General features: G+C 39.5%; 1 protein-coding gene across 2 annotated transcripts in view; it reads left to right on the forward strand.

Annotated features, from left to right (window-relative positions):
- CA10 (carbonic anhydrase 10 (inactive)) overlaps window positions 1-14657 on the forward strand; it is a 322195-nt gene that overhangs the window by 268373 nt on the left and 39165 nt on the right. For both annotated transcript variants that reach the window (XM_083148657.1, XM_083148656.1), the window contains one exon: window positions 2430-2584. In XM_083148657.1, coding sequence (XP_083004783.1) covers window positions 2430-2584 — 155 coding nt within the window. The remainder of the gene's footprint in view (window positions 1-2429; window positions 2585-14657) is intronic.

Raw genomic sequence — 14657 nt, forward strand, 5'->3', positions numbered from 1 at the left:
TACGCACCCAGTTGGTGTACCTCAGTAATCTATTCGGAAGTCATGCTTCAGCAACATGACACACTTATCCAATTAGGGTACCTCATAACATATATATATATATTTTTAATGTAATCAATTACTTCCTAATTGACACTTATTGACACTAATTGACACATTACTTGCACTTTAGATTAACCCTTACATCATGTTAAGTTTTATTACTTCATTGTTGCACCTTTACCTGTCTTAGTGGTTCCAATTGAACCTGTGGAAAGTGTTTAATTAATCACTAATGACTAGAGGAGTAGATTGTATTGTGCTCAGCTGCGAGTGTTTAAGGTGCGGGTGTACTAATTGGGCGATCTGAATGCCTAGCGCATGAACCATTGCCTTCCGATAAATGATACTTGAGTATTGACACTTAAGCTTTCTGCCGTGTTGGTTCGCTTGCACTGGGTGTCCGGTCCGAATGCACGCCTACCACTGGTCATGCACTCCCACGTGTACGCCCAGATTTACGCCCAGTTTTGCCCACTTTGAAACCGTGCCCTTTTGTACGCCCACATGAAGCCCATATTACGCCCATATTTCCAGAGGGAGTTCGGTGCACATTTGTAGATGTATTGGTGAGAACGAGTGCTAAGACACTGCGTTGCACATGCGCATTGCGTTGCTTACGCATGCGCAGGTAGCTACAAATTGCCATCTGAAAAAATTCGGAACGGACCGTACCAACCAGAATAAGGCCCTTAATGTGAAAAAATAAACTGGAATTTTTTTCCCCATTGCTTTGAAATCAATTTAGAGTTTCCCTTTAGTGAATTTGTACATAGTAGCTTTGCATTATAAATGTAATTTGTTGCAATGCTCATGTGCAAAACCTATACCCGTATTTTGAGTTTTACACTTCTTGTGGACAGGCATGCACAAGTGAACCACCATCGCTTTGAGATATGTCCTAGTTTCAGTTAGAAATTGTTTTAGATATGGTTTTTGGGAGGCATGTATTTTAGAGGTTGATGATGATGACCTTAACTCTGATCCATATACATTTATGCAGTTTATTTTAGCTTGCAAGAATTAGTAGTCATCCCTTTTAATAAACCGGCCTGGCTGAGATTATTGAGGCAACACTTATGTTGTAATGATGTAGAACATATGTAGTTCTGCATAGCGATGCATATAACACCTGTATAGCAGTATCAATAGTGAGGATTGGTGCAAATGTACAGTATGTTGATAATGATCTGGTCACCAGATATAGTTACAGTAGATGCTTATGATTATCTGACTGTGGTTTCCCTGCTGATACAGGTTTCCTTTTAGTGCTCTTGTACAGTATATATTATAGCAAGATTTATTTGTCTTAGATAGCAGCTACAGTTACTGTATACCTGATTTGTTTTAGGGGCTAACCTTACCTTTCATAGTGTAGGTGAAAGTGTATTTGGATGTATACTGTACTGTATGCTACTAGTGAGGATCTGCACACATCTTTGCATTTGTGCAGTTGTGCATTTTTAGTGAACTTATTTTTGTCTACAAATTTGAAGGCAAAGGTCCACAGATAATATGTATTTTCCACAAAAATCATATTGCTAGGACTGTCCAATTTCTATATAAGTGTTGCAAACTTAAAAAAAAAATACTTCTGGCCAAAAAAGTTTTCAGACAAGACATTTAACAACCATGTCGTCTCTTAGACTATGTTCAAACATTGGCTCTAATTCAGGTTGGCTCAATAAGCTGCAAACATCTCAGCTTACCAAGTGCCTGAGATGCTGCCCCACCAAATACTCCCTCCTCCCACTTGCCGCAGAATTCCCTTGGTATCATGCGAGAGGTTGTGGACGAGAACACATCACCAGGCATGCCGATGCTGGAAGGAGACATCTTTTGATGGTTGCTGACCATCGAATGATTTCTTCTGCCTTCGCAAATAAAAGTCAGTCTAAACGGAATTTTATATATGAGCAGGACAAAGACGGGACAGGTGGCTGACATGCTGTGACATCAGCCGCCAGCCCCGGCAGGCATCAGCCTGCCCGCATTCCCATGGGAACGCACAGTATTTTCATGGGGATGCCCATAAAACCCTGGTCCAGCGTCGTCACCACCCCTGTCCTCCCCTGTCCTCCCCAGGCCCTCTCTCCCCGCAATGAATGGGTTGGCAAGTGTGTAACTTGTTGCCCGGGTCTGCACATGTGCAAATATGCGCTTGCGCATTTGCGGACCCCCAAACATCGGAACGGGGCCAAATTGGCCCAGTTTCGAGTGAAGCTGAATTAGGCCCATTGTTTTTAATTTTAGTTATTGGAGAAACAATTTGCATCACATAACTAAATAACTTGGTATAGCTATAAATGCATATATCTTTGTATGTCTACATTATTCTTTCTCAGTCTGACATTGGTTACTGAATATGTTTTCTCACAATATATCCTTAGATGATGCATATTTACTACAGGGGCTAAATATTGAAGAGCTTTATCCTGAAACCGCTAGTTTCATTACATATGATGGGTCAATGACTATTCCACCCTGCTATGAGACAGCAAGTTGGATTTTAATGAACAAACCCATCTACATCACTAGAATGCAGGTAAGTAAGATACTGTAAGTAGGATGCAAAATGTGTTATTTTCATTCATATTCATTCATGAATTTTTCACTTTATCTGCTTTGCTTACTGTTGTCATAGACTAAAGCTGTGTACACACGGATAGATTTGAAGCCCGATGTGGGCGTTCCCGATCGATGGGAACGACCAATCGCTCAAATCGTTCCATGCATCGTTAACGATGCGCGTACCCGCGAATTGTTAACGATGGTCTATGATCTTTCCTGCATGCAGGAAGATCATAGACAAATCTTTTGTCAAGTGTATCCAATCGTTCCGTGTGTACGCACGATGAACGATATGATACACTCATTAACGATGTCGGAACGCTTCCGACATCGTTCCGTGTGTACCCACCTTAAGTATAATATTTTTGGAATAGATACATGGATTTTTTTTGTTACAAAAATTAGACATGCGATGTAGTAAATTAATTGGTAGCACGCAGTAGGTTTGCATTGAGAGAAACCTAGGTCCACAAGAAATACAATGGATAGGCTAATAAAATGTTGTGTGTTTCAATCCTACATAATAGTATAATAAATGTACACCTTCGTTGCTATGTGTGTTTTATTCTCTCTTGCCATCAGTCCATGTCAAAATGATGGACACTATGGCAAAATTTTGTATATACTGTTTTGATGTTTAGAACACATAGAAATTCCACTCACCTAAAATAGGTGGTGATCGGCAACAGTTTCATTCACCACCTAGTGGAAATAGCTCTATGAATAATGCAGCAATACATCTTCCTCCAATATATGTAAAGATACAGTATGGACCTCGTATTGCGCTAACAAGTATCTGCTGCTACTCCGATAAGGCTCCCCTGTTAGTGGGAGTCAGACAAGAGATACAAAAAAGGGTTTATATCGGAGAGCGCTGAAAAATGTACCACCTAGTCACATCAGTACAATATAAAACACTATTAAAATTGGTGTAGCGACAGTTGATTATTGTCCCTTTCCCGAATGAGACGTGGAAATCTGTTCAAGATAAAAAGTTCTTTATTGAAACCCAACGCGTTTCATCAGAACGACTTCATCAGGGGTAAAACTAGAAATGGTACAGAAAGGAAAACAAGGGGCGTACTTTCAGTATTGAATTTCATCACATCAATATCCATACAGCAGGTATATCTTTTTAGTTTAAGATACATACCAGAATGACTTTCAAGTGTATGATTTGATCAACTTTTAGAATTCATACAGGGTAAAATCTAAAACAATTAGAATAACCATAGATTACAAATAATGGCAAAAAACATGAAGAGCAAGCAAGAGGAGGTAAAAGAGGAGGAGGACTGGCGTTAGGCCAGGCTACATACCCGTTGTAGGTATGTAGAAGCCAAACTGGCTGGGTGATAGGATGTCGGTGTAAATCCGTGAATAACAGAGTTATTAAGGTCTGAAAGCATTTAATTAAATAGCTTAATTTTGTGGCCAACATTAGATAACTTCAGAATAATTTAGTTTAGTTAAATTTAATCAACATACCCCTATTCAAAGTTTCAGGAGAAAAGTTTCTTTAGGCTAATAAGTATCCGGTCTATAGACGCTGGGGGCACCTAAAGTATTTCTAGATGACAAATATAATATTTAATTAATTAATATTTAAAGTAGAAAAGGGATGAAATTGTTAGGTATAATACCCCATATAAACATACCAATAGTAGGTGAATATATATATATGTGTGTGTATGTGTGTGTGTGTGGGGGAATCGGGACATCTGTCAGAATGAACTTAGGTCTACAGTCATTAGGTCGACCCCACTAGGTCGACTGGCAGGAAGGTCGACCTGACTTAAGGTCGACATGGGCCATGGTCGACATGACTTAAGGTCGAATTTGCATAAAGGTCGACATGAGGAAGGTCGACTGGTCATAAGGTCGACATGGGTTTTTCACTGTTTTTTTATCCGAATGTCGACACAGTCGACATGGACACAGTTGGCAATGAGAATCGGACCCTCGCATCGCTCGCTTCGCTCGCAATGCTTCAGGCACAGTGCCTCGCTGCGCTCGGCACACTATTTTATTCTCCCACCACGCCCTAGTGGATGGTAGGGCATGAAATACCGCCTGTCGGCACATGTCGGCTCAAAAAACTGTGAAAAACCCATGTCGACCTTATGACCAGTCGACCTTCCTCATGTCGACCTTTATGCAAATTCGACCTTAAGTCATGTCGACCTTGGCCCATGTCGACCTTAAGTCAGGTCGACCTTCCTGCCAGTCAACCTAGTGGGGTCGACCTAATGACTGTAGACCTAAGTTCATTCTAATAGATGACTGCATCCTGTGTGTGTGTGTCTAGTGTCTGATTGTGTGTCTCTGAAACACTGCCATCTGTTGGCAGCAAGTGAAACTACATCTATTTCTCTCTCACACATGCACAAACACAGAGGCAATCACAAGGTAGCAAACTAGCTTTTGAAGCATTTTCTTCTTGCAGGCTTACTAGTGATAATATATGAAGTTAATCCAAGGACTTCCGCAGCGATGTGTAGATAAAGAGAGCTTGGTAGCAATTACTCCTTAAGTCCCAGGATGGTCATGGGGATAAAGACCATTCCTATATGCATTGGTTCTACATTCACTCCTCAGGACACAACAAAATGTCAGGTCACCCAGCAGGTACATACCGTGTTTCCCCGATAATAAGACACTGTCTTATTTTTTTTTTCAGTCCAAAAACATCAAAGGGCTTATTTTTGGGGTAGGGCTTATTTTAGCTCCTCAGTCCATCTTTTAGCTACATCATGCCCCTCAATCACCTTATACTTTAAGCACAACTGCCGCTTTCCTTTCCTTCTGCATTTTTCAGCCAATCAGCCTTTCCTCCGCCGCCGCTCTGTCACTCCGCTCCCGTCTGTGAACAGACGCCACTCAGTCCTTGAGGTGCGCTTCAGCGGTACCAGGGCTGCTACCGTAGAGGCAGCATCCATTTCATGCGGGGGGGGGGGGGTTAGCGGAGCTGGGAGTTTAGCACAGGGACTGGGCAAAATGGGGATTAAGCAAGGGCTTATTTTCGGGGTAGGGCTTATTTTGGACCGTTGTCCAGAAATAAGGGTAGGGCTTATTATTGGGGTAGGTCTTATTATCAGGGAAACAGGGTAGGTGCATTCATTACAGACTGTCACTGGTGGAGCTAATTAATTTATTTGTGATTCTGTGAGATCTGGAAAACATGCACTGTGTGGGGTCCTGAGGACTGAGTTTGAGAACCTGTGCTCTAAAGAATATTAAATCTAACCCATTATACACAACAAAACCCTGGGTGCTAATTACTTTACTATGCATAAATGGAAAAAACTGTTATAGTATATATGTGTTGCAGCCCAATGGGTAATACTGTATTACCCAAAACACAGTGCACATTAAAACGTATATCTATAGGTGACACTAGATGCCAATGGTTGCACAAATATACTTCACTTATTTAAATTATACTTAAATATTAATTAATATCATAAATTCCAAGTAATAATGTGAATATAATGTCCATATAATTCCCACTCCAGAGATACTGTTAGTATATATAGCTGAGCCTAGCTGGAAGCTAGTGATTTGAAGGCCAGTAGTAGGAGATTTATGGACAGATTTATTCAGCTTTTTTTTTACTAATGTAATGTGAAAAGGGGTGTTTTCACAGCCATTTAACTTCATTTCAGCATCACCTGAATGTGTTAAAGTGCATTTGAAGCAGTTTTTGTATAAGAGTGCGCCAAACCCTTTAATTCTCATTTTATTTGAACCCTTTGAGTGCCAAAATCGAGTCGCTCACATTTGTTATATAAATGAAAATAAATGTTGTGTAAAAAAGATTATATTTCCTATGTAAAGTAAACATTATGATAAATTGATTAAGGGTTTTAGAGCAGGGGTGGGCAATAAGCAGCCCACCAGCTCTTGATTAACTACACACCCCAGCATGCCTTGCATCAGTTTCAACATGACCACATAGCAAAGGCAAGGCATGCTGGTATGTGTAGTTCCTCAACAGCTGGAGGGCTGTTTATAGCCCACCCCTGGTTTAGAGTCATTGGGTCATGAGGTAAGGCTAGCCAGGTTAGGTATGTTTACATTGGAAAATAGGTGTCTAAAATGGATTATAAATCATATATAAATACATGTAGATAATACAGCGATCTATCTGGTGATCTGTATACCGTGAATACTATATACAGGATATGCGTTCACTCCCTAAGGTTCGAGGAGAGGATGTTTCTCACCCAGTGAAGGAAGGGCTTCTTTACTGTAAGGCCAGTTAAGATATGGAACACCCAACTGATACATTACAGTGATAGATTGGAAAGCCATTTGGGGTCATCTGGGATTCTAGTTTATTAAAGATAGGCATTAACCCCATCCATGTCATTGAACTGCAGGAGATCATATATAGGTTGGTCTTTTTTCAACCTTAACTACTATGTAACTGTATGTAAATATAACAAGGGTTTTAACAATGTAAAGGAAGGAGACATTTTTTCAAAGGAAGAGACAAGTTGAACAATTTAAAATTGCATGGGATAGAAATACGGATATCCTTACAAAGACATAAGGATCGAATATGGTATGAAGTAAAATATGGTTAAAAATGGGGCAGACTAAATGGGCCAAGTGGTTCTTAACTGTCCTCAAATTCTGTTTCTTTGTAGCTGCCCCTCAATTAGATCCCATAAATGTACAGTACATTGACTGACTATTGCTCTGCATCCATATTCTTAGTGACAGTAATTAAACTTTGCACATGTGCAGTTCGACTTTGAATATAGAAAAATTGCTCAACTTCAGAAATATGGCATCTGCCTCTGATACAGGCACTCTGTTACCATAGATTTGTGACACCTCTGAGCTGAATTCAGTTCAAGAAAGTTGAAAAAAGAAGGAGGATGTTATCTAGCAGAGCAACTAGTAATACTTTTCATTGTACATTCTAGTATATCTAGAAAGAAATGTAAGAAATGTCAGTTTATAAGATCTCCTGGATGCCAGAGGGGCATCAGTCTAATACCACCAGGCTCCAGTGGCGTAACTATATATTTTGCGCCCCCCCGCCAAATTTTTTCGGCGCGCCCCCCCCCCCCCCCCATACCCATACCCATACCCATACCTGTCAGCGCTGACTCCGCTGCGCTGCTGCCCGGCCGCATCTGCGTCACTGTCCCGTCACTCGCTCCCGGCGCCGGCTCCTGCTGATAATGAAAAGTGACTCTTAGAAAATGGCTGCCAAAACTGTCTGCAATACAGGGGCAGCCATTTTCTAAGTGTCACTTTTCATTATCAGCAGGAGCCGGCGCCGGGAGCGAGTGACGGGCAGTGACCGCAGATGCGGCCGGGCAGCAGCGCAGCGGGTAACTATAGCACCGCAGCCCCCCAGGCGCCCATAGTTACTCTGCGCCTCCCCGCCATGGCGGGGGCTGCGGTAGCATAGTTACGCCAGTGCCAGGCTCCTTAAAATAAACAATTAGGGCTCAAATGTTGCTGGCCCATGTCAATTGAATTAGAAATTCATTTCTGGTATATAAAACTGCTAGACCCATTAGGGTCCCTAATAAAATAGAAGGTGACTTCTCTTTTTGGAAACATACCTTTTTAAACTGACAGAAATGCTGGCTATGCAAATAGGACTGAAGGCTCTTCACAGCCCACATAATTGCAAGCATCTTTTTTTAATTTCGGTATATAGCACCTCCCTGTTCATAAGTTTCTCTTTATACTGATTAGGGCTCAAATTCTAGGATTATTCTCTGCTTTGTACCCAGCTGCCTGTGACATTGCTGCTCACCAGTCAAGCTACATGATTTTATCTCACAGTTTGGCTACTCCCCAACTCATGTACTTAATATCAATCTGCTCTGTGCTGATTACTGCCAAACTTTCCTGCTATTTAATCAAGTTCCTGTACCGCCTGCAAGCACTGTTATGAACCTGCATGTTTTCACTTCACTACTGACACTTACTTATGAGTTATTGATTTTGGGGGCATTGGTTCATCCTAAATTATATATTTCAGCTTATCACTGTTCACATACAGCTGCTTTGCTGTAATCTACATTAGTTCTGCCTGTTAATATATTCTCAGAGCTGTCTTTCCTGCTTTCTGATTGCACGCAACTGCATGTCCTTTCATTTTCCAGTGATACAACCGACTGCAAGGACCGTTACTGTACATATTGGTGGCTTCTTTGCCACAAAGGTGACCTTCTCCATGGAGTTACTGTATTATTGACAGACAATAGGGTCTCTTACATAGTTCCAACATGGCTTTTTATCTTGTGACTACCTATGTCCCAGTCTTTTTGCCTATTTAACCTCTTCTGTTACAGTGCCTGTAACCCTGACTTTAACTTGTATATTAATATTGAATTGATGACTGTTCCCCAAGCATCTTAGTTTGACAAATTTCTAACACCCTTTCAGACTGGAAATGCTGGGTCACACCAAGGATTGGGACAAGAGTTCCTCCCCGGAGTGACCCGGCATTTGTGGTCTGAATGCTCCTGCAGCAATCCGGCTTATTGCCAGGTCGCTGCTGTCAATAGGGGTCAGGGCAGAGCGGCGGTGCATCATCGGGGGCGGGGGAGGGGGCAGTGCTTGGAACTGATGCTGTTTCCAAGCACTACCTCCCACATAGTGTGAACGGACCCGGGTTGATTGACCCGTTCACACTGCACAGCAACATGGGTCAAAGCTGTGCTCAACTCATGACCGGGATTAAAATGCTAGGTTACTCGACCTGGGAAAATATTGTTGCGGCACTTTCAGACCACAGATCAACATGGGTTAACATGGCAATAACCAGGGTCGATTTGGCAGTCTGAAAGGGGAATTAGTCAATTCAAGAAAAGGGGTTGTTGGCATGAAAGACAATGGATGATTACTAACCTTATAGATGATAAGCAAAAACTAGTCAAGCATATGGATAAAAACAAGTCCACAATAACCCATATGAAAATAGAGTACCTGCCAAATAAGATGTACAGATACTTTACAAACTAGCATGTCTGCTGACTGCATGCAAGATGGTGGCGTCCATGTCCTGATGCGAAAAACATATGGAAACAAACAGTCTTCAAAAGCAATACAGCATAGATCAAGTCCTATCGGCTCGGGAGAGAGATGTAATGCCATAAAGTGAAAGCACTGGGTACAGTAATTGGGACCAACATACTGGTGTGTTAGAGTAACCTCCCCCCATTTCAGAGTGGCCACTGGATACTCTTTGGGTTTTCTCTGGAAAGTTAGTATGACATCTTGAAATGAATCCAGGAGCATTGACATTAGAAAACTCAATCCAAGTTTGATCCTCTGGACAGTCTTCCTTTCTGGCTATTATGCATTGCAATCCTTTATGATAAATACATGAATCACCAGTCTTTCTAACTTCATATTAGATTATATGTTGAGTCAACATTTTAGCAGATATCAGGATACCTGGAATAAAAGCAATCAACAAAAGAAATATGAAAAGAGTTTGGTACCTGCAGAGTAGATTTAATTTGTAATCTACTTGGTTTACTAATTGTAAAAAAAAAGTACAATATAAAAAGGTATACTCTTCATATATTTTTAAGACGGAATAGCTCTACACTTTTGGACTAATTGATATTATGTAAACTATTGTTAGCAGCATAACAGATGAATGTATGAACAGAAAAAGATGCTAAAGATCTGGCGCTACCTCTGCTGCAGGTCACCATTCTCAGAATCTCAGTACTACAATCACTGGAAGGCTGAACAATCAAAACAAAACAAAAAGTAGGGAAAACAGTTTTTGTTTTGTTTTGATAACAGATGAATGTGGTAATCTGGTAAATTCAAGACCTTGTGTGTGTAGCCCATGACTAAAAAAGTAAAATACATTTAAAAGCAATGATATTATTTATTATGTGCATACTCTTCCCAGGGTTAACATTCTGACCATTGATCTTGTGAAGAGCATTCATACTGTATAAACATTAAAATGTTTCTAGATCTTTATTGACCATGTGACTATTTGATTGTGGATGGTGGACAGATGAATATTTGTGTTACCTGAACAGCAGAATTTGGCTACAAATTGCAATCTCCAATATGATACAATCTCTGAAGTTGCTCTATGGAGTCTGAATATCTCATGAATAAATAAATAAACAAGAAACTTAGGTATAACTTTTTTAATTTTTTATCTAATTTTTTTTAGATGTGTTTCCCTTTAATTGCGCTCAGCAAGGTCACATTGATAGAAATAGCACTAACAAACATAATTGAGAGGGGGAAAAAAAAAAAAAAAAAGGGAAAGAAAGGGAAGGGAAAAGAGGAGAGCACTGAAGAACACTATAGAGAGTTAAAGTAATTGGTTCCACGTTAATATATAATAGTAAGATAAAGAAAATATGTATATCAAACACCTGTTAAAAATCACTATAAAGTAAAGTTGGATATATTTTGGGAAAATAGGCCGAAAAGGTATTTGGAATAGTTAAACCAGGATCAAGTGGATAATTAGAGGGGAAGTTGGTAAAGTAGATGGTCAAAGCACAGAAAGGTAACAAAATAAAAAAAGAGCATTCTAATGTAGGTGAGACCATGTGGTTAGGTAAATGCGTTATTATGATATATTGTATTGGTTGCAAGTAGTGTAAGTGTTTGTGTACGGTATTGTCTATATATTATGTGATGTTAAATGTATATGTCTTGTCTATTCTTGTTTTTAAAATTACCAAATAAAAATGAATATATAAAAAAAAAAGAATGGGTAATGATCCCATAAGGGAATAAAGTAATCTATCTTCAAGAAATAGTCTACTGTCACCAATATGGAATTGAATTTGTTTAAAGGCGACAGGTTTATAATAAAATCTATGGATAAATAAGTCCAAGGGACATGAGTAAGCTGTCCTGCTGGAGACTGGTGAGGAATTTTATGCTGAGTGTATTTAAAGCAAGAGGCAATCAAATCTTTGATATCTTGAGCTAATGTAGGTAATCAAAAGTCTTTTGGACACCAGAATGGCCACCATAAGTCTTTTACAATGCTTTTCTGGTAGATTAAGGAAGTGAGCTATCTTTAAACAGAGTGAGTTTTATTCCCTGGAATGATTGATATTGGAAACTTGCCTCTTTCAAGATGGTGTCTCTATTCTTGTAAAGCTAATTTATTAGCCATTAACTCTTTGTCTCCAATAGTATAAATTAATACTGCAGGTAAAAATTAGCATATAAAGTATTCGCATGTATGAAGCTCTCCATGAAATAGCTGCCCCAAAATCCACAGCAGAAGCATCGACATCTAGGATGAATGGACATGAAGGATCTGGTTGAATCATATATAAAGGCTGTTGTTGCCTCTTTGCACCATTTGGACAGATTAGCCTGCTTCTTGGTGAGGACAGAAATGGGTGCGGCTAAGGTAGAGAATCCTTGCATAAATCTCTCAAACTCCAAGAAACATTTGGATAGCCTTCAAGGTCACTGATAAAGGCCATCTCATTATTGGCTTGCATATTTTCTGGAATCTTGAATCTGCTACTGGATATGATATGGCCAAGGAAGAATACAGCTGATACCTCAGAAATGCACTAGTCTGAGCAGAGCTGCTGTATCAACATTTTGACATGATAATGGTGAGATTCAGAGTCATGGAAGCATTTAGACTATTTTCATGTCAAAGAGTCATATAGATAATACAATCTAGTTCAGACAGATAATCATTTGCTATGCCTAACCTGGCTTCTTCAGTACTGGTTAAGCTTGGGAGTTTCCTGGACATATGGAGCAAGTTCTTACAAGAAGACCAGGTCACAATATAAGCAAAGCCATTTTTTTCATATTGAGTTCAAATTGCATGTTAATGTTTTTATATTTACTTTTTATATATCAGGATAGCTATCCTGTTTTAATAAATTTCTTAATGTGATGAAAATCTAGAAATCTGATGAAACCGTGCATTGTTCTACCCTTTTTCTGCTTGTATACTATTCACTAGTGGGCATACACACCACACACGAACAGCTGCGACAATGTCTTTAATCTGGTCTACATTTTTTCTTGTTTCCATTCTTGAAGTTGCCTTTGCTTTTCCTATAGTTTTAGATGGGAGTAATTGATCTGCATGGGTTCCTCTTTAGTTGGTGAGGCTAGTCTGGGACAAAGGGTCTGTAGCAACTGATACTAATGAGTTCTCTTATTCTCAAGGATACATTCCCAAAAATGAAGTTAATCTTTGATGCACAAATAAATTAAACTGTTGTGGAAGGTACTGTAACTCCCAAATATTGTGATGGGATGGGCTTACCTGGTGCACCATGCATTATGGGGGTGTCACTGTTTACTAGACTTCACTGACTATTCCTACCAGCCCAACTGGGTAAAATGTTACACACCATTAGTGAGCTTCAAATGCCCACAAACATGATGGCAGTTGTAGGAGGGGCTATTAGATGTCAGTAAATACTAGTAAACAACTTCCCAACTCTTTTGATGGCAAAGAAAATCATATTTGCTTTGCAGGTAATAAATCAGATCAGTCATGCTTTTATCAGTTGGTTACAGGAACACAATACAAATAGGGGTATCAGAAGAATAAATAGGATTCTGGTATTATTATTTTTTTTCATATGTACAAATCAAGACCAAATTTATGCATAGTGGTATTAACCTTAAGCATGATATATGCATTGTGAACTCGCATGAGTGAAATAATGTATCTGCACCCAAGTGACAGACTTTAACTTCATATTTTCTTTAGTTTCAGGACAGTGTGTTTTTCTATTTCCATGTTTAGGCAGCTGCCAGAGGCCTCACCCTATATAAATCTGGTTGGAAGAATGTATATTTAAATATTCCACCCAGACCTTCTTTAGTTTAGTATTTATTTGAACTGCATTCAGCAGTATATGGCTTAAGTTACAGTAGACTTCTACAGTATCAACAACTGGATTTTTCTGCACTTTTTCACCTGGAAGTTACAGTAGGCAATGCTCTTTCTGTATTACTCATAAATCAACCTGTATTACTTATAAATCAACAGCACTTCCCTAGGAGCTAAGAAATCTGCCTATTATTGATGTTCAGTAGGGAGAAATTGCTCCTTTAGGGTGCATTACAATCCACCCCAAGCACCCATTGTCTTTTGGCACGCCAACTCAACTGATTGTAGAGATATAGGTGTAAATGTGTCCATACACAAGGGTGACCTCCTAAGAGAAGTTGCCTGTGAACCCCCTTGAACCACCCTGGAACTGCCCTGTAATCACCCAGGTGGTAGAACTGCATAATATACACAGTATGCAGTGTTTTTGCATAAGATGTATCATATGCGATCCCAGCCAAGCCTATCAGAGGCTTTGCGATGCAATATAACTATAATGCAGCCTGTGTGATCTTCACACTCCAATGGGATACACAAGGGACTGCGTATCACATCGGGCCTGATGACGAATACATGCAATTTTGACACTTTTCATCATCCAATTTCTTGCCAGAATCGGATGAGAAGTACCAAAATCACTGTGGATTTGTCCTAGTGAATGGGCACCTGAACAGTCTATTGGGCAACATTGGATTTTCTATCTTAAATATACACTTTAGCTAACATTTCATGTATAATATTATATCTATTTTACAAGATTGTTAGATAAAGTGAAGATATTTTCAGCAGCATATGTTGGAAGGAGAGACACATTCACAGTTACAGCCATAGATATAAAGCAGTAAAAATATACTATCTAATGTTTTAGCTACTCTATAATAAGTTCCTTACAGGCTGTGTAGGTACACAAATATATCACTCTATGAATATAATAGAGGCTTTGAACTGGTTAGGTTTCATTATGATATGTCTGTAAAAATATAAGTCTGTCAAAAAACAATGCAGTATGCAACATTAAATTGCCTTCTGGCAAAGAAGGCTGTTGCCTAGGGCACCTGTCTATCTGTCACTGAGCAAAGAATTTACATTGCAACATGAGTACCTGCTGATCTATTATTTACAGTCATGTACCTCAGTAATATTGTAACTCAAACCTTACATAGTGCAGTGCCAGATATTTTAAGTGTATCATAATTGA

The sequence above is a fragment of the Crinia signifera genome, chromosome 6 (assembly GCF_055691185.1).
Source record: "Crinia signifera chromosome 6, ASM5569118v1, whole genome shotgun sequence".
Lineage (NCBI taxonomy): Eukaryota > Metazoa > Chordata > Amphibia > Anura > Myobatrachidae > Crinia > Crinia signifera.